Source organism: Physeter macrocephalus, chromosome 1 (genome assembly GCF_002837175.3).
Source record: "Physeter macrocephalus isolate SW-GA chromosome 1, ASM283717v5, whole genome shotgun sequence".
Taxonomy (NCBI): Eukaryota; Metazoa; Chordata; class Mammalia; order Artiodactyla; family Physeteridae; genus Physeter; species Physeter macrocephalus.
Window position 1 is genome coordinate 72,487,622 of NC_041214.2, and position 18,365 is coordinate 72,505,986.

Genomic DNA, 18,365 nt, shown 5'->3' on the forward strand with positions numbered 1-18,365 from the left:
CATTGCAACAAATAGAATAAAATACCTAGGAATAAACCTACCTAAGGAGACAAAAGACCTGTATGCAGAAAATTATAAGACACTGATGAAAGAAATTAAATAAAGCTGATACAAATAGATGGAGAGATATACCATGTTCTTGGATTGGAAGAATCAACGTTGTGAAAATGACTCAACTACCCAAAGCAATCTACAGATTCAATGCAATCCCTATCAAACTACCACTGGCATTTTTCACAGAACTAGAACAAAAAATTTCACAATTTGTATGGAAACAAAAAAAGTCCCAAATAGCCAAAGCAATCTTGAGAAACAAAAACGGAGCTGGAGGAATCAGGCTCCCTGACTTCAGACTATACTACAAAGCTACAGTAATCAAGACAGTATGGTACTGGCACAAAAACAGAAATATAGATCAATGGAACAGGAGAGAAAGCCCAGAGATAAACCCACACACATATGGTCACCTTATCTTTGATAAAGGAGGGAAGGATATACAGTGGAGAAAAGACAGCCTCTTCAATAAGTGGTGCTGGGAAAACTGGACAGCTACATGTAAAAGTATGAAATTAGAACACTCCCTAACACCACACACAAAAATAAACTCAAAATGGATTAAAGACCTAAATGTAAGGCCAGACACTATCAAACTCTTAGAGGAAAACATAAGCAGAACACTATGACATAAATCACAGCAAGATCCTTTTTGACCCACCTCCTAGAGAAAGGGAAATAAAAACAAAATTAAACAAATGGGACCTAGTGAAACTTAAAAGCTTTTGCACAGCAAAGGAAACCATAAACAAGACGAAAAGACAACCCTCAGAATGGGAGAAAATATTTGCAAATGAAGCAGCTGACAAAGGATTAATCTCCAAAATTTAAAAGCAGCTCATGCAGCTTGATATCAAAAAAACAACCCAATCCAAAAATGGGCAGAAGACCTAAATAGACATTTCTCCAAAGAAGATATACAGATTGCCAATGAACACATGAAAGAATGCTCAACATTATTAATCATTAGAGAAATGCAAATCAAAACTACAATGCGATTTCATCTCACACAGTCAGAATGGCCATCATCAAAAAATGTACAAACAATAAATGCTGGAGAGGGTGTGGAGAAAAGGGAACCCTCTTGCACTGTCGGTGGGAATGTAAATTGATACAGCCATTATGGAGAACAGTATGGAGGTTCCTTAAAAAAATAAAAACAGAACCACCATATGACCCAGCAGTCCCACTACTCAGCATATACCCTGAGGAAACCATAATTCAAAAGGGCACATGTACCCTAATGTTCATTGCAATGCTATTTACAATAGCCAGGACATGGAAGCAACCTAAGTGTCCATTGACAGATGAATGGGTAAAGAAGATATGGCACATATATACAATGGAATATTAGCCATAAAAAACAAAATTGAGTTATTTGTAGTGAGGTGGATGGACCTAGAGTCTGTCATACAGAGTGAAGTAAGTCAGAAAGAGAAAAACAAATACTGTATGCTAACACATATATATGGAATCTAAGAAAAAAAAAAGGTCATGAAGAACCTAGGGGTAAGATGGGAATAAAGACACAGACCTACTAGAGAATGGACTTGAGGATACTCGGTGCTTTGTGACCACCTAGAGGGGTGGAATAGGGAGGGTGGCAGGGAGGGAGATGCAAGAGGGAAGAGATATGGGAACATATGTATATGTATAGCTGATTCACTTTGTTATATAGCAGAAACTAACACACCATTGTAAAGCAATTATACTCCAATAAAAATGTTAAAAAATAAATAAACATTGGGGCTGAGCTGAGGGAATAAAGACTTACTTCAAACTCAGTAATTTCAAGTTAAAATTCCCAAGTAACTTTAAAAAGTTTATTCTGGTCCAAGTAGGGCATGGAAGCAAAAGTAGTTGCTTGTTTGGACAGATTTTCTGTGTATCTGTGGTATGCAGATAACAAAGCTTTTCATAGCTAAATCTAAGTCCTTAGTTCTCTTGGAATTCTAAATTATATTTTAAAACATTGGTACTTTGTTTTATAATAATGTTTAATGCTTTTATATAAATAATAAATATTTTTCCACATCCCTTTTCACAGATGATGATTCTGATACAGAGACATCAAATGACTTGCCAAAATTTACAGATGGAATCAAGGCCAGAAACAGAAATCAAAACTACCTGGTTCCCAGTCCTGTACTTAGAATTCTAGATCACACTGCCTTTTCTACAGGTAAGGGAAAGTAATTAATAGAATTTGCACATTTTGTATAGATCAGTGAAAAAATAATAAGTAAAATAAATTTATTTTTGCCAGTGACTTATTTAGTAGGTCTTATTTAGTAATAATAATAATAATAGCCTTGTTTTATTTCTTAGAAAAATCTGCTGATATTGAAATTTGTGATGAAGAGTGCGACTCCCCTGAATCAGTCAACCAGCAAACTCAAGAGGAGAGCCCTATAGAAGTTCACACTGCTGAAGATGTTCCAATTGCTGCAGAAGTGCATGCAATTTCTGAAGATTATGATATAGAGACAGAAAACAATTCCTCTGAGAGTCTCCAAGACCAAACTGATGAAGAGCCACCAGCTAAACTTTGCAAAATTCTTGACAAGAGCCAAGCTTTTAATGTGACTGCCCAGCAGAAATGGCCTTTACTGAGAGCTAATAGCAGTGGTCTCTATAAATGTGAACTTTGTGAGTTCAACAGCAAATATTTTTCTGATTTAAAACAGCATATGATCTTGAAGCATAAGCGTACTGATTCAAATGTCTGTCGAGTATGCAAAGAAAGTTTCTCTACCAACATGCTCCTGATCGAACATGCCAAACTGCATGAAGAGGACCCCTACATTTGTAAATACTGTGATTATAAGACAGTAATTTTTGAGAACCTCAGCCAGCACATTGCAGACACCCATTTTAGTGATCACCTTTATTGGTGTGAGCAGTGTGATGTACAGTTCTCCTCAAGCAGTGAACTCTACCTACATTTCCAGGAACACAGCTGTGATGAACAGTACTTGTGTCAGTTCTGTGAACATGAAACGAATGATCCAGAAGACTTGCATAGCCATGTGGTAAATGAGCATGCATGTAAATTAATAGAGTTAAGTGATAAGTATAACAATGGAGAACATGGACAGTACAGCCTCTTAAGCAAAATTACATTTGACAAATGTAAAAACTTCTTTGTATGTCAAGTATGTGGGTTTCGGAGTAGACTTCATACAAATGTTAACAGGCATGTTGCTATTGAACATACTAAAATTTTTCCTCATGTTTGTGATGACTGTGGGAAAGGCTTTTCAAGTATGCTAGAATATTGCAAACATTTAAATTCACATTTATCTGAAGGGATTTATTTATGTCAATATTGTGAATATTCAACAGGACAGATTGAAGATCTTAAAATTCATCTAGATTTCAAGCATTCAGCTGATTTACCTCATAAATGTAGTGACTGCTTAATGAGGTTTGGAAATGAAAGGGAATTAATAAGTCACCTTCCAGTCCATGAGACATCTTGATTGTTCTCTTTAACTTCCATAATATTGATGTAAAATAATAAATTTGACTTTTTTGCAGATGTTAAAATGGATGATTTTAAACACAACTTATGAGAACTGTCTTTAACAAGATCTTTTTAAATTTTTTTTCTTGGCATTGCTACCTTTTTCAGTATAAATTGTATCCTAAATGTGGTATTTTCAATGTATTGTAGTTGGTAGTTTTAACCACTTTTGGTGACTATCGTCATGTTTCTTGCATGTTCTCTGATTTCATAAATTGATAAGAAACAGATGTACTGAAGAAATTAGACTATAGTTTTCCTTCCATAAACATAGGTTCTGTAAACTTTTTCTTCTTTAAACTCAAAACAAGATCAGTTTTTCATGTATGAAGTCGTTAAAGTACTGTACTACCAGAACTGAAGTGCAACATAATGTGCACTTAAGTCCACTGATATAGTCCCATTAATAAGATCCAGACCCTCCTTTTGCATTCCCCAACAATTATTATCCCCAAGACAATCAGTGAACTCCCCATCTGTGTGATTCTTTCAGTGACACTAGGAGGCCAGTGTTATGGTAAGAAGGAGAGATCTGGTTTTCTTGGCAGTCTTTTTTTAATTCTCACTCTATTTTAACCCCATCTATGTGCTAAATAATTTTAAATGGAGAGAAACTGGTAAGGGGTTTGACAATAAAGTAACATTTCATAACTCATTTATAAATGAATAAACAGGTTATTTATATATAATCTGTTCACCTTTCATTTTCAGTTATGCAACTGCAAAGTATTGCCGGAACTTCTGATATCAAATCATTTTCTGCAAAAACCCACTGAAGTATTAAAATAGAAATAGGAAGATGTGGGAGATAGGGGTTGCTGTATGAAAATGTATGGATTACTTTTGATAGTGGTAAATCAATCTTCTATATTAGTTTCCTGTGGTTACCATAACAAGTTATCACAAACTGAGTAGCTTAAACAGTAGCTTAAACAGGAATTTATTGGCTCACAGTTCTAGAGGCTAGAAATTCAAAATTGAAATATTAGCATAGAGCTGTGAGAGAAGGATCTGTTCCCCACTACTCTCCTTGGCTTGTACGTGGCTGTCTTCATGTTCACATGGTCTTCTCCCTGAGTGCAAGTCTGTTTCCAACTTTGCCCCTTTTACAAGGAACCAACCAGTCATTGGATTAGGGCCCACCCTGATAACCTCATTTTAACTTGATAAAGACACTATACCCAAATAAGTTCATATTTTGATGTACTGGGGCCCAGGACTTCAACATATGAACTGAGGGGAGTGAGGGAGAGGCACAACAATTACAGTTCAGTAACAGCTTTTTATAGTATCAAGGAGATAGCATTTTGTGCATCATTGACCTCAAATATAATAAACACTGCCGCTAACTATATTGTCATTCAGAAATATTGATGTAATTGAAAAGACTGATTTATGACCCAGTGTTTTTTTTACTTCAAAACCCATGGGAATTGAGTCTGTTTTGAGAATGGTGGCAGCAACAAGTTTTTCAAAACCAATCATTTTTATTTCCACCATTTTGTTATATATGCATACCTGTATTCCTAGAAACTACCATTCTATCTGATATCACATTCCAGGTAGAGCTGTCTGATATAAATGTTGCTTAGAAGATTTAAAATGTTAATGAAATTGGAAGAAAACATTAGAAACCACCTGTTCTACAACCTCTAGTTTTCTAAGTTTCTTATAGAAACAGAAACTTAGGTTATTATTAGGCCAGGGTCCCAAAACCAGTTATAGCAGACAGGAGTGGAATCCAAGTTTTTTGGCTTCCAGTGTAGTTATGTTTCCATTACACCATGTTACATAAAAATCTAAGGTTTGTCCTTGGGATGTTTTTCATAACTACGTAACCTAGCCATTCAACTACCTTCTTGGTAATTCTGTCTTTATACTTTTTAAATACACATCCAGCTTCAGGAATTTGATTTTCAGGAAACAAACCTTAAATAAATAATGCCTGGGTTTTTTTGTGTGTGTATTTTACAGCTTTACTTTTGATCAGGTGTTAGTAATCAAATTAGAGATTGTAATGCAACTACTCCAGAGGTATTAAATCCAAGTTTTAGAACCATATAATTTAGTGCTTTTTCGCTGAATCTGCAGCTTGAGGCCACATCTCACTGTCAGTTTGTCCAATAAAACCTTTTTGCTTTGACTCAGCTTGCAAATAAGCCTATGACTGACCATAAATTGCTGAGGTAGCAAGTCTATATTTTTAGCTAAATGAACTTCTTCTAATTGCTAAAATAGAAAATTTTCTAATTGCTTCTAGATTTTTTCTGCACAAAGACATTTCCACTGTACTCTTGTGACTGGAGAATACATAACAGATGGTGATGTTTATTTAGCACTACAATAGAATTCTTGGCAGTAGTGAACAGTAGTGATGGATCTTTTTTTTTCATCTTCGCTTTGCAGTTCATGTTATTTGAAAATGATTGTGTGGTTCTCAAAAGCTTGTAAATTTGTAAATTTCCTGCTTGTGAATTTGCCAGTTTTACCATTTTAAATCACCTTTCTTATTCCTCTGAGTGTGTATCATATATTAACCAGTTTCTCTGTTTCACAGGGTCTGTAGCCTGTTAGGTGATTGCTGAATTATTGGCAGGTGTAGCCAGTAGTGTTTCGTTTTTCCCCAATAAACTAACACTATTCCTAGTTTTTAAATCTGATTTTCGAAGAATTGAATTACTTAATTCCTGACAATTTACAGTTCATCTTACTCAGCTTGTTCTCCTTGTCTTACCTTTTACAAGCAGGTTAATATACTCCCCAAACTACTGTGATTAATTTTTGATGGAATTTTCATGACTTAAAAGCACTATGAGTGACATAAATTTGAAAAAGCTAATAATCAAATAGCCATGGGAATTCCCTGGCGGTCCAATGGTTAGGACTCCATGCATCCACGGCAGGGGGCACGAGTGAGATCCCTGGTCGGGGAACAAAGATGCCCCAAGACGTGTGGCACAGCCAAAAGAAAAAAATTCATATCAAATAGCCACAATCCTCTTGAGAAGCAGATTGACTTAAAAGAATCAATACTTTTTATTTAATTGAAAATAAATAGTTTAACTAACTGTAAATCCCAACAGAGAAGCAAATCTGGCTAGTTTTACCCTACAATTAACAGTCTCATCCCTATAAATTAAAAATGAACTTTTGAATATATATTCCTTTGTAACTCAAGTTCTGATGACTGAAGATAAGAGTATCTACAAGAATTATTCATGGCATTGAGTTTATGGATTTACAAATATATTGGTTTAGCTTTCCATAAATTAAGCTCTTAACGACAACAGTCAAATCTAAGAGAAAGAAATGTGTATGGACATTTATGGTGTAAAATATAAATTCACAAAGCTAAAAGTTGTCACGTGTAATTTACATGTTTATTACATGAAGTTATATGCTCAATTTGTAAGTTTAAAAAACTAAAAAATTTAATAGGCTATTAGTTGCTTGGAGTCTACTTCATACTAGTGATTTGAAAAATAATTTTCTATGTAAAGATTTTTCCATATTAAAGCATCACCACAACTTCCTTATTAAGTTCATTCTCCTTAGTAACCTTGGTATTAAACTGGTAACTACCTGAACCCAAAATAAATCACATTTATGAAAAGTAATTTCGTCATTGTGAAAAGAAACAATTTTCTCACATTGCTAAATAGGAATATTGTGTCATCTACTAGTCTTAATCCCATACTTTAAAAGGGATGACTATTTAGATACTTTTTACGGGAATTTTTGTTGTCACAACCTTTAAGTTCGTTGTTGTTTATTTTGAGTTTTAAATAGGCAAACAAATATGACCTGGATAATTTTTTCTTGCTAAAAATATTGAGCTGAATGAATTACACATTGAAAAATTTAATGAAAAGTATGTTTTAAATAAAAAATGTTTTCTAGTTTTTAAATATCTTATCCAGATAGTGTCCACTACTGAAAAACATGACAGTTGAAATAATTGATATTTTTGCCCTTATTCTTCAGAATAAGCTGAGATTAGGAATTGGAATCTTACCAAAATAACACAGAAATGTAATTTCTGGTGGGTAGTGTTTTTTTTGTTTTTGTTTTTTGATCCTCTGCCTAAAGACCATTTACCATGATGTTTTTGATTTTAGTTGGCTGAAATCTGAGACTATTGAATTCTCTTTTCTTGCCTACCTTGCACGTTTTATTTAGGGTTACCACTTCTCTGCTATAACATTATGCTTTTTTAAAAAACATATTGCTTGAACTGTATTCTATGACTGATTACCCTCCTCTGTGCAACTCTTCCTCACCTCATTTGGATTTTCAGAAAGTCTCAAAAGATTAAATATTCCCAGTTAGCAAGGTAAGAGTAGATTTGTCTAATTCTTCCTTCTCTGTATTCTCCAAACTGTGTTTAAAATAACTTAATCCTTTCATACCATATACCTACCACATCACTCGCTTCTGTACCCTGTAAATATTTTATAAATTTCTATCTAACAGCAGTGCTGAATGTAGAATTTTTAATGTGTCTATTTTGGATTTTTAAAAAGAATATCATGGCACTTTTTGGGGGTGGGGGGCAGGGAGGAGGCTGCGCAGCTCTCGCGGAATCTTAGTTCCCCAACCAGGGATTGAGCACAGGCCACGGAGTAAAAGCACCAAGTACTAACCACTGGACCGCCAGGAAATTCCCTCATGGCACTTCTTTCTTTATGGTTACAAGATTATGGTTAAGTGCCTTGTGGCACTGATCCAGTGTTCTTTAGTGAACAACTAAATTGCTGAAGTAGAGAAACTAACAAAATGACAGAATGTTAGTTTAGGAGGAACCTCAGAAATAATCTAATCCAGACTCATAAAGCGCACAACATATAAAAATAATTATACATAATACATAGTTTTATTTTCATGGTTGTAAATTATATGTTGTAAAATATAACATCAAATCTGATTCATGAATATTTTTACTTAGGACAGAACTTTTTTTAAAAAAAGCAAACGGTTAAGGAAAAAGCATTAAGTAATGATACATGGACATGGAAAAAATTGAGCAGGTGAAACATGAATGACTGAAGTTTGAGAATACAAAATTCTGATCTAAATTTCTTGTTTATAGCTTAGAAAAATGGTTCTCTAACATCATTAGACAAATGCTTTTTAAGCTAGAATAAACAGGACTTTATAACTCTCTACCACTCTTCAAAGAATTTTCTATAGAAAAAGTGAAAATGTGCCCTATTTTTTCCATGGAATGTCATACCAGACAACTGAAGAGAGAAAATCATGTAATAGTACTGGACCATGGCATGTGACTTTGTTTTCTAGTCCCGGTTTGCTAACCATAAATTGTGTGACTAACCAAGGACAATGGATGTAATGTTACCAAATTTTTCTTGCAGCTCCTTAAAAACCTCTATTTCACTACTAGTCAGTTTAACAAACAGCTATGGAATATCTCCTATCAAGCCATATGCACAGGGATACAAAGATAAACTATGGTTCTTGTCCTCAAAGAAATTTACCATATAGGGCAGGAAACTCTGTCACCTTTCTGAACTCGAATTCAGTTAAATATCAAGTTGAGTGCCTTCTGTGTTTCTAAGTATTCACTTTGTAGATAAGGCTACCATAAACATTCTTGTATGTGTTAAGGTGTTTGGGGGTTTTGTTCTCTTTTTTCTGAGGGGGGGTGGGCTTTGTGTATATATTTTTTGTATGCTTGTGATTAAATACCTCCAAAATATTATCCAGAATGGCTCAAGTTTACACACCCATCAGCTGATCATGTTTCCCTACATCCTTATCGAAAGTTTTATACAACTTTTTAATTTTGGTAAATCTGAGGGGCATAAAGTAGTATGTTACTATTGTTTGAATTTGCATTATTTGATTACTAACAAGATTGAAAATAATATGCTTTTGAGACATTTTGGTTTCTAATTTTGTGAAGTGCCTCTCCACAGCTTGCAGGATCTTGGTTTGCAGAGCAGGGATTGGACCAGGGCCACGGCAGTGAAAGTGCTGAGTCTTAACTGCTGGACCGCCAAGGAATTCCCCTTTGTTCCTTTTCTATTGGGTTTTCTGGTTAATTTTCAGAAGTTCTTTAAAAATTTTAAATATTGGTTCTTAGTTGATGATATACACAGCAAAAAATAGATTCCCAGATTGTCATCCATCTGTTACTTATGTCTTTTGTTGAACAGAAATTTTTACATTGGGACTTCTCTGGCAGTCCAATGGTTAAGACTCCACACGCTTAATGGAGGGGGCACAGGTTCAATCCCTGGTCGGGGAACTAAGATCCCACATGCTGCACGGTGAGGAAGGAAGGAAGGAAGGAAAGAAAGAGAGAGAGAAAGAAAGAGAAGAGAGAGAGAGAGAAGAGGGAGAGAGGAAGGGAGGGGGGAAAGATCTAATGTAGATACATACATCCATCACATTTTACCTCACAGCCTGTGCTTTCTACATCTTGTTAACAAACTGTTTTCCTACATTTTCTCCTAGTAATGTTCTGGTTGTACCTTTTGTGTTTAGGTCTGAGTTTCTTTGTGTGTAAGGATGATTCAAGTTTTATTTTTGTTCATTCAAGTGAGCTGATTTCGTCAATACTATTTGTTAAATAATGCATCTTCCCCCAGTGATTCATGATACCAATTTGTTCATATATCCACTCCCCATGGGCATAATTGGCATATGGATCTGTGTCTGTACTCATTATATTCCTGTTTGTTCCTGCAATAGTATCACATGTTTTAACAGTTGCTTTAAACATTATAGCTTTCCAGTATGTCTTAATATCAGGTAGTGTGAATTTATTCTCCCTGCTCTTCTTTTTTTTTAAATTTAATTTATTTATTTATTATTTATTTATTTTTGGCTGCGTTGGGTCTTTGTTGCTGCGCACGGGCTTTCTCTAGTTGCGGCGAGCGGGGACTACTCTTCATTGCGGTGCACGGGCTTCTCATTATGGTAGCTTCTCTTGTTGCGGAGCAGGGGCTCTAGGCGCATGCTTCAGTAGTTGTGGCATGCAGTCTCAGTAGTTGTGGCTCACGGTCTTACTTGCTCCACAGCATGTGGGATCTTCCCGGACCAAGACTCGAACCCGTGTCTCCTGCATTGGCAGGTGGATTCTTAATCACTGCGCCACCAGGCAAGTCCTCTGCTCTTCTTTTGAGAACTGTTTTAGTTATTGGTAGACTTTTTCTTCTTGCATGTAAATTTAGAATTAGTTCCAATTCCATTTAAGTCTTGTTGGAATTGCATTATAGTTATGATCATTTTTGAGGGAATCAACATCTTTACAATGTTAAATCTTTTCTTTTGTAAACATTGTATATTTCTCCAGTTACTTAGGTCTCTTTTAATGTTTTTTTAAATTTTTTCCATAAAGGTTGTGTGCAGCTTTTGTTAAGTCAACTCCTAGATTCTTTACAGTTTTGGTTGCTTTGACATGCTATCTTATTTTCTAATTGGCTACTGCATGTATAGGAAAACGTCTGAGTTTTGAAACATGGATTTTTGTATACAGAAATAATGTTTTGGTTTTAATCTTTTTAGTTCTAATAGCTGTCTTTGCTTAATTTTTAATGTAAATAACCATATAATCTGCCATAAATTATATATTTGTCTCTTTACTTCCAGTCTGCGAGTCCAAATGGCTCTTTTTTCTTATCGAATTTGTCAGCACTTCCACTACTACAAGGAGTAGAAATAGCATTAGCAGGCATTTTTTTTTGTTCCTAGCCTTAGACGTAAGACTCCTGAAGTTTCCCCATTAAGTATATTTTCTGTAGGTTTTGATAAGTAGCCTTTAGCAGTTTTCTTAGTTTTTAAAGACTTTTTATTGTAAGTATTAAACTTTAGCAATGACTTTTTCTATAGCTATTGAGATAAACAGGTGGGTTTTCTCCTTTAAGTCCGTGAATATGAATTTCATTGGTTGATTTTCTAATGTTGAATTATCTTTGTATTTTTAAGAAAACTCTACCTGTACAAAATTTTTTTTCTAATACAATGTCGGATTCAGTTAGGTAATATTTCACATAGGATGTTTGCCTTATTCATACGTGTGATTTTCTTTACTTACACCTCCTATCCAGTGTGGTATCAAGGTTATTCTAGTCTTATAAATGAGCTGGAGTGTTTTTTCTCTTTTTCTATGCTCTGCAAAAACCTGTATGAGATAATATTAATCTTTTCTTTAAAGATTTGGTAAAATGTTACCTCTAAAATCATCTAGGCTTTCTTTTTTTGTATATATGGGAAATTGCCATTTCAATTTTTTGAATGCTTATTAGCTTATTCAAGTTTTCTATTTATTCTCAGGCTAATTTTGGTATTTGATGGTTTCCCAGAAATTTTACACTTCATCTGAGTTTTCAAGTTTATTGGCATTTATAATATTTTGTATCTAGAGTTATTTCCCCTTTGGTTTGTGTCTTCCCTCACTTTTGACATTCTTAAACAGATTTGGCAGTGGTATGTCAAATTTATAAGTTTTTTAAATAATTAAATTTTACTTTTTGTTAATCTCTATTTGTTTTAGCCCTTATATTTTAATTTATTTCTTCTTTCTTCTTTATGTTTACTCTGCTGGTTTTTGCCTACGAGTCTGTTCCATAAAAAGAAAAACAATGGATTAAATTACTTATTACTTATAACTTATACAAAAACATTTATTATTTATTATTTTTATAATTTATAACATGCAATGTCACTTTTACTTTGATATACAATAATTATATTAAAGATGTAATTATTTATAAAACTAATAAAAGGATACCATTATGATTTTAAAAATTCAAACAATATAAATAAAGCAAAAGTTTCCTTTGAAATTCCCTATGCTAAAAACTAACTGAGTGGTTAAGGGTTTCACATAGCTATCAACTGGCATAGTCTAGATTTGAACTGAGGTCTTCAGATCAAGTTCCATGCTCTTTCATTAAAAGATTTTTGGGCTTCCCTGGTGGCTCAGTGGTTGAGAATCTGCCTGCCGATGCAGGGGACACGATGTGCCCCGGTCCGGGAAGATCCCACATGCCGCGGAGCGGCTGGGCCCGTGAGCCATGGCCGCTGAGCCTGCGCATCCGGAGCCTGTGCTCCGCAACGGGAGAGGCCACAACAGTGAGAGGCCCGCGTACCACAAAAAAAAAAAAAAAAAAAAAGATTTCTTCTTCAGTATATATTTGTTTAATGAACATATGAATGATCTCAAGTGTAGTAACTGCCTTCACCCTTCACATGCTGGCTGATGCTTGAAATTCATCCTTAAAATTTCATTCCTTTTTGCTTAATGCCTTAACATGATTGTAAATTATAGTGCTTATTAGTCAGGCAAGTACAAAGGAAATCTTTTGATTTCAAAGTGTTTTGTGCTTTTTAATGCCTTATCTCTTCTCCCTACCCTCCCTCTCCACACCATAAACAAAAACACTTACAGAAACAGTATGCTAGGGCTTCCCTGGTGGCGCAGTGGTTGCGCGTCCGCCTGCCGATGCAGGTTAGAATTGTACTTCTATCAAAATGTGTTTTACAATGAAGATCTTTATTTATTTAAAAAAACTCACATTATGATGCAAATGACCAAGCACAGTCTCTTACTCTGCTGGCAGGAGGGTTAGAGTGTGTGTCAGTTAGGGTTCAGAGGGTAAGAAATTTATTGCAAGGAATATTACAAGGAATTGAGGGCTGGCTAGGCAAATCCAAAATATATAGGGATAAAGAAGATGTGATATATATATATATGTATACAATGGAATATTAGTCCTAAAAAAGAGTGAAATACTGTAATGCCATTTGCAGCAACATAGGTGCACCTAGAGATTATTATATTGAATACTAAGTGAAGTAAGTCAGACAGAGAAGGACAAATATCATATGATATCACTTATATGTGGAATCTAAAAAATGATACAAATGAACTTATATACAAAACAGAAACAGACTCACAGACATAGAAAACAAACTTATGATTCCCAAAAGGGAAAGCGGGGGTGGGAGGAGGGAGGGATAAATTAGGAGTTTGGGTTTAGCAGATACAAACTACTGTATACAAAGTAGGTAAGCAACAAGGACCTACTGTATAGCACAGGGAACTATATTCAATATCTTGTAATAAACTATAATGAAAAAGAATATGAAGAGGAATGTATGTATATTTATGTATAACTGAATCACTTTGCTGTACACCAGAAACTAACAAAACATTGTAAATCAACTAAATTTCAATTTGTCTATGAAAAATCAAATACCAATCAAGCTAAGAAGAAAGAAAAGAGAATTTTATGTGAGCCAGACTGAGGATTATAACCCAGGAAACAGATTCTCGGAACCTCTGAGAACTGCTCCATTGATCAGGAATTAGAGGTGCAGTTTTATAGATTTTTGAGAGAAAGAAATTATGTACCATATTGACAGGTTAACATTGTATCTATAGTTCAATCAACAAAGGTTTTTTTTCCTTTTTTTTCAATTACACATGTACAGACAAGCCTTTGGTCAATGTGACCCCTTTTACCTTTGTATGAGATGAAAAATAAATATATTAATCATAGAATTACAATGTTATAATGCTGGAGCCTGAAGAAAGGAGCGGACTTTTTCTCAGGTTGATTTCATCCTCCTGCTTTGAGGAGGTCTGGTTCAAGTTCATAATGTAGATTGACATTGCACATTGGGAAAGGCCTGCCACAAAGGGGGCATGTCATTTGTCATATTTTTCCTTCTTTCTTAGTTTGATTGTCCTGCCACAGAATATTTACCATTCTCATCAGAATAAAAAAAAAAATTTTTTAAGGGTGAAAAGGCAAACCATGGACTAAAGAAAGTATTTATAATACATGTGTAATAGGTTGAATAGCATCTCCCAAAAATATGTCTCCAAGTCCTAACTCTTGATACCTTGTGAGTATGATCTTACTTGTAAATAGGACCTTTGAAGATGTAATTAAGTTAAGGATTTTGAGATGAGATCATCCTGGATTTAGGATCCAGGATCCAAATCCCCATACTGGATCTAGTGACCGGTGCCCATATAAAAGGAAGGAGAGAGAGATTCTAGACAAAGAGACACAGGGGAGAAGGCCATGTGAAGATGCACGAGAAGATAGAGGCAGAGGTTGGTGCCATGTAGCCTCAAGCCAGGGAATGCCTCTAGCCACCAGAAACTGGAAGAGGCAAGGAAAGGAACCTCCCCCTAGAGACTCCAGAGAGAGATCAGCCCTGCTGACACTTAGGTTGTAGACATCTGGCCTCTGTAACTGTGAGAGAATAAATTTTTTGTTGTTAAAAAACAAACAAACATTAGGGTAAGCCATCAGTAAGGGCAGAATGGAAATTCTTGGCCAGGAACTGACACTGCAGTCCACAGGCAGAATTCCTTTATTAGGGAAACCTCGGTTCTGCTCTTAAAGTCTTTTAACTGATTGGATCAAGCACACCCAGATTACCCAAACTAATCTCTTTTACTTAGAGTCAACTGATTATAGATATTAATCACAAATACTTTCCCAGTAATACCTAGATTAGTGTTTGGTTGAATAACTTAGAGCCTATCCACAAAGTAGGTATTATTAGTACTCTGATTTTGTAGATGAGGCTCAGAAAGATGAAGTGGCCTCACTTGCAAAACTGTATCTCACTTGCCAACTCCAGAAAGAAATCCCAGGAGTTTCCTCTGAGCCATGTGCAGACCAGCAGCAGCAGCAATCCACGGATGTTAGAAATGCACACTCTGACCCAAAGAATCAGAATCTGCAGTTTAACAAGATCCTTAAGTACAAAATTCCCAAGTACAAAATTTGAGAAGCAGTTGCCAAGGATACACCAATTTTCTAAGTCTCACTTCTAATTCAACACACACACACACACACACACACACCCCGCTGTACTCCAAGCTCAGGAAGTGAATCACACAAGAACAGAGGGTAGTGGAGAGGTCAAAATGTTTTCCTTTATTGCTGCTGGCCGAGTAAGCAGGAATCCTTGTCTGACACCCTAACTCCACCTCATCTCATCTCACCCCTCCTCCTTTTAGCTCTCCCTCACTAAACGAGCCACTGACAGCTAGCTACGCCTAGGCTGGGCAGAGCTTTGGAAACCTTGAAGGGAGAGGGAGGCGATGCAGAAGTTGGGGGTGAAAGGAAAAGCATTCTTCTGGTTGCATTGGCTGCTCACAACAATTCCTTGCCTTCTGCCCTTAAGAAAAATGGCGCTCGGAGTAGATCACTTCCGGTTACGGAGCCAAACCAAATCGGGAAGGGCAAGAGACCGGAAGTAACCGCCCTCTTGCTTCTCCTCCCACCGCCTCCCAGTCTCCCAGCCTCTCTTGGGAGAATGAGGCGGTTTGAGGGCTGCGGGTGAGGTGCGGTTGCTGGGTGACAAGTCGGAGGCGGGACAGGGTGAGTTCCCGCAACCTCGGCCGCGGGCCGGTTCACTTTGCTCGGGTGACCTTCGTCCTGCCGGGGACAGGGGGCGGGGAGTCGTGCGTGGGGCGCTCTGTGACGAGGCGCCGCCGCGGTCCTGCGGAAAACCGCAACTCGCTGCGGTTGCGAGGGGGGCTGGCGGCCAGGTTAGGCCCGCGGAGCCCGCGAGCCCGGAGCCTGGGGTACTGGGAGCCGGGGCCGGCGCACGCTGCCGGGGGTGGGGTCTGGCCCCGAGCCCTGCGGGCGGGGCTCCAGCGCCTGGTGTGGAGGACTGGGAAGGCCTTTCTCCAAGGTCGGCGTTCACCACCAGCTGAACCGAGTTGTTACCCCCACCGTGCTTTCCCGCTTGTCCTCTTTGGTCAGTCATTTCCTGACGCTTTGGAAGGCTCAGCCTTCTTTATGGCCCCTCTGCTCCATTTGACGCACGTGTATACCAGGATTAGACTGGTGTGTGATCGTTTTTGTTTGGTGTCTTTTCAGGAGAAGCTGCCACCAAAACTTATTTTTCTTAACACTCCTTGAAGTTCTTGGTACTTTGGCTGGAAACGTTAATACTCGCTTTAAGGCTTGCCTCCTTATTTGTTGCGATGAGAACTACTTCTTTATAGACATTAGTATTGCATTATGATCTTGGAATTTTATTTCCGCATTATGATCTTGGAATTTTAATTCCTCATTCTTCATATCCACCTCCACCCACCTAGATGTCCAGGTTGAAAAACTTAATAACTTAGTTACTGTTCGTGAACTTGGCTTCATGTCACTCACTGCCGTGTTCCCTGATGTAGTTAAGAGTCACATGTAATCAGAATTTGGCCAGTTTCATCATCAGCAAAGGGAACTAAAGTAGAAATTGCAATCAAGATTTTGGCCAATAGAATTCACTTAATTTTAGTGGAATATCACCCAAAAGTAGTCTTTAATTGTCTGACTAAAACACTTCACCCCCAGGGACTTCCCTGGTGGTCCAGTGGTTAGGAATCCGTCCTGCGATGCCGGGGGACGCAGGTTCAATCTATTCCTGGTTGGGGAACTAAGATCGCACGTGCCATGGGGGTAACTAAGCCCGCGCTCCACAACTAGAGAGCCCGCGTGCCCCAACTACAGAACCCACGCACTCTGGAACCCCCCGCACCGCACCCGACGTAGCCAAAAAGTGAATATATAAGTAAAACACTTCTTCCCCCCAGAAATATATCTAAAAGTTTGGAAGTTTGGAAGTTTGTTTCATTGGTGAGTTAATGTTGCTGGAAGTGTTGTTAACTCACGTGTCTTTATAGATTAATTTGTACTTTTCTAACTTTTTATTTTCAGCATAATGGCAGAAACTGCTTCTCCACTGAAGCACTTTGTGCTGGCTAAGAAGACAATTACAGCAATCTTTGACCAGTTACTGGAGTTTGTTACTGAAGGATCACATTTTGTTGAAGGTTAGCTCCTCTAAGTTTTTTAAATAATTACTTTTGAAAATATATAAAGTCAACCTTGGTTACTGAACCATACAGGGGATTGTGCTCTATGAGAGATACCATAAAAAATAAAACCCATTTCTGCCCTCCAAAGGAGGAAGATTGAATTATATTAATAGCAACTAAGAAAGAAGTGCATATGTGAGGTCCTATTCTAAGCACTTTATTTTATTAATAACTCATTTAATCCTCATATCAACACTGAGGCAGATTTTAATCACACTCATTTTAAAAATGAAGGAACTAAGGCACAGAAAAGGTAAGCAGCTTACCAAAGATCACGCAGCTAGTAAATGCCCAGACTGAAAGTCAGGCAGCCCTCATTTAGCCATTATACTTATAACCCCCATCAACTCAGCAAGGTCAAGCCAAGATCTGAGACCTGTCTTATCTTCTCAAATGAGGTTGGGATGCAGTGGGAAAAGGGCAAAAGGAGTTTTCTTAAACAGAGTATAACTGTTCAAACAAAGGTGGTGAGAATGTCATACTGGGAAATACTACTTTAGAGATAATTGTTGACCTTCAAGTGTACAGTGAAAAGGGAGGGATTCTGTAAACTCCTGTGACAGTGGGAAAACGTTTGGTAGGTTGGTAGAATCAGACTTTTTTCCTTGTCCCTCCTAATTCTCTTTCACTAGATTTTGAGTTTCTTGAGAGTAGGGATCCTGCCTTATTATTTTGTCCGTATTACCAGATCTGACGCAAGGTTTGCGGTTGAATGAGGAAAAAAATACTGGTTCAGAATCTTAGTTTTCAATTTGCAAAGAATTTGAGCAGGCATGGTGAGTTTTGAATAATATTTTATTCTAAAAAAGTTGATGGGAAGTGGGCTTCCCTGGTGGCGCAGTGGTTGAGAGTCCGCCTGCCGATGCAGGGGACACGGGTTCGTGCCCCGGTCCGGGAAGATCCCACATGCCG

The 18,365-nt window shown here is 37.1% G+C and overlaps 2 protein-coding genes across 10 annotated transcripts in view; both read left to right on the plus strand.

Annotated features, from left to right (window-relative positions):
- ZNF639 (zinc finger protein 639) overlaps positions 1-11,999 on the plus strand; it is a 21,950-nt gene extending 9,951 nt beyond the window's left edge. For 8 of the 9 annotated variants that reach the window (XM_024124322.2, XM_024124323.2, XM_055083921.1 and 5 more), the window contains 2 exons: positions 2,102-2,236; positions 2,383-3,622. In XM_024124322.2, the coding sequence (XP_023980090.1) occupies positions 2,102-2,236; positions 2,383-3,536 (1,289 nt within the window). In that variant the 3' untranslated portion in view covers positions 3,537-3,622. Of the gene's footprint in view, positions 1-2,101; positions 2,237-2,382; positions 3,623-10,623 lie in introns of those variants that run through there. The other variant, XM_028491441.2, reaches the window with a different exon arrangement.
- A 3,839-nt stretch (positions 12,000-15,838) lies between these two features.
- The window catches only part of MFN1 (mitofusin 1), a 36,022-nt gene continuing 33,495 nt past the window's right edge, over positions 15,839-18,365 (plus strand). Inside the window, exons 1-2 of the mRNA XM_055083935.1 lie at positions 15,839-15,954; positions 17,293-17,408. Of these exons, the coding sequence (XP_054939910.1) occupies positions 17,297-17,408 (112 nt within the window). The 5' untranslated portion in view covers positions 15,839-15,954; positions 17,293-17,296. The remainder of the gene's footprint in view (positions 15,955-17,292; positions 17,409-18,365) is intronic.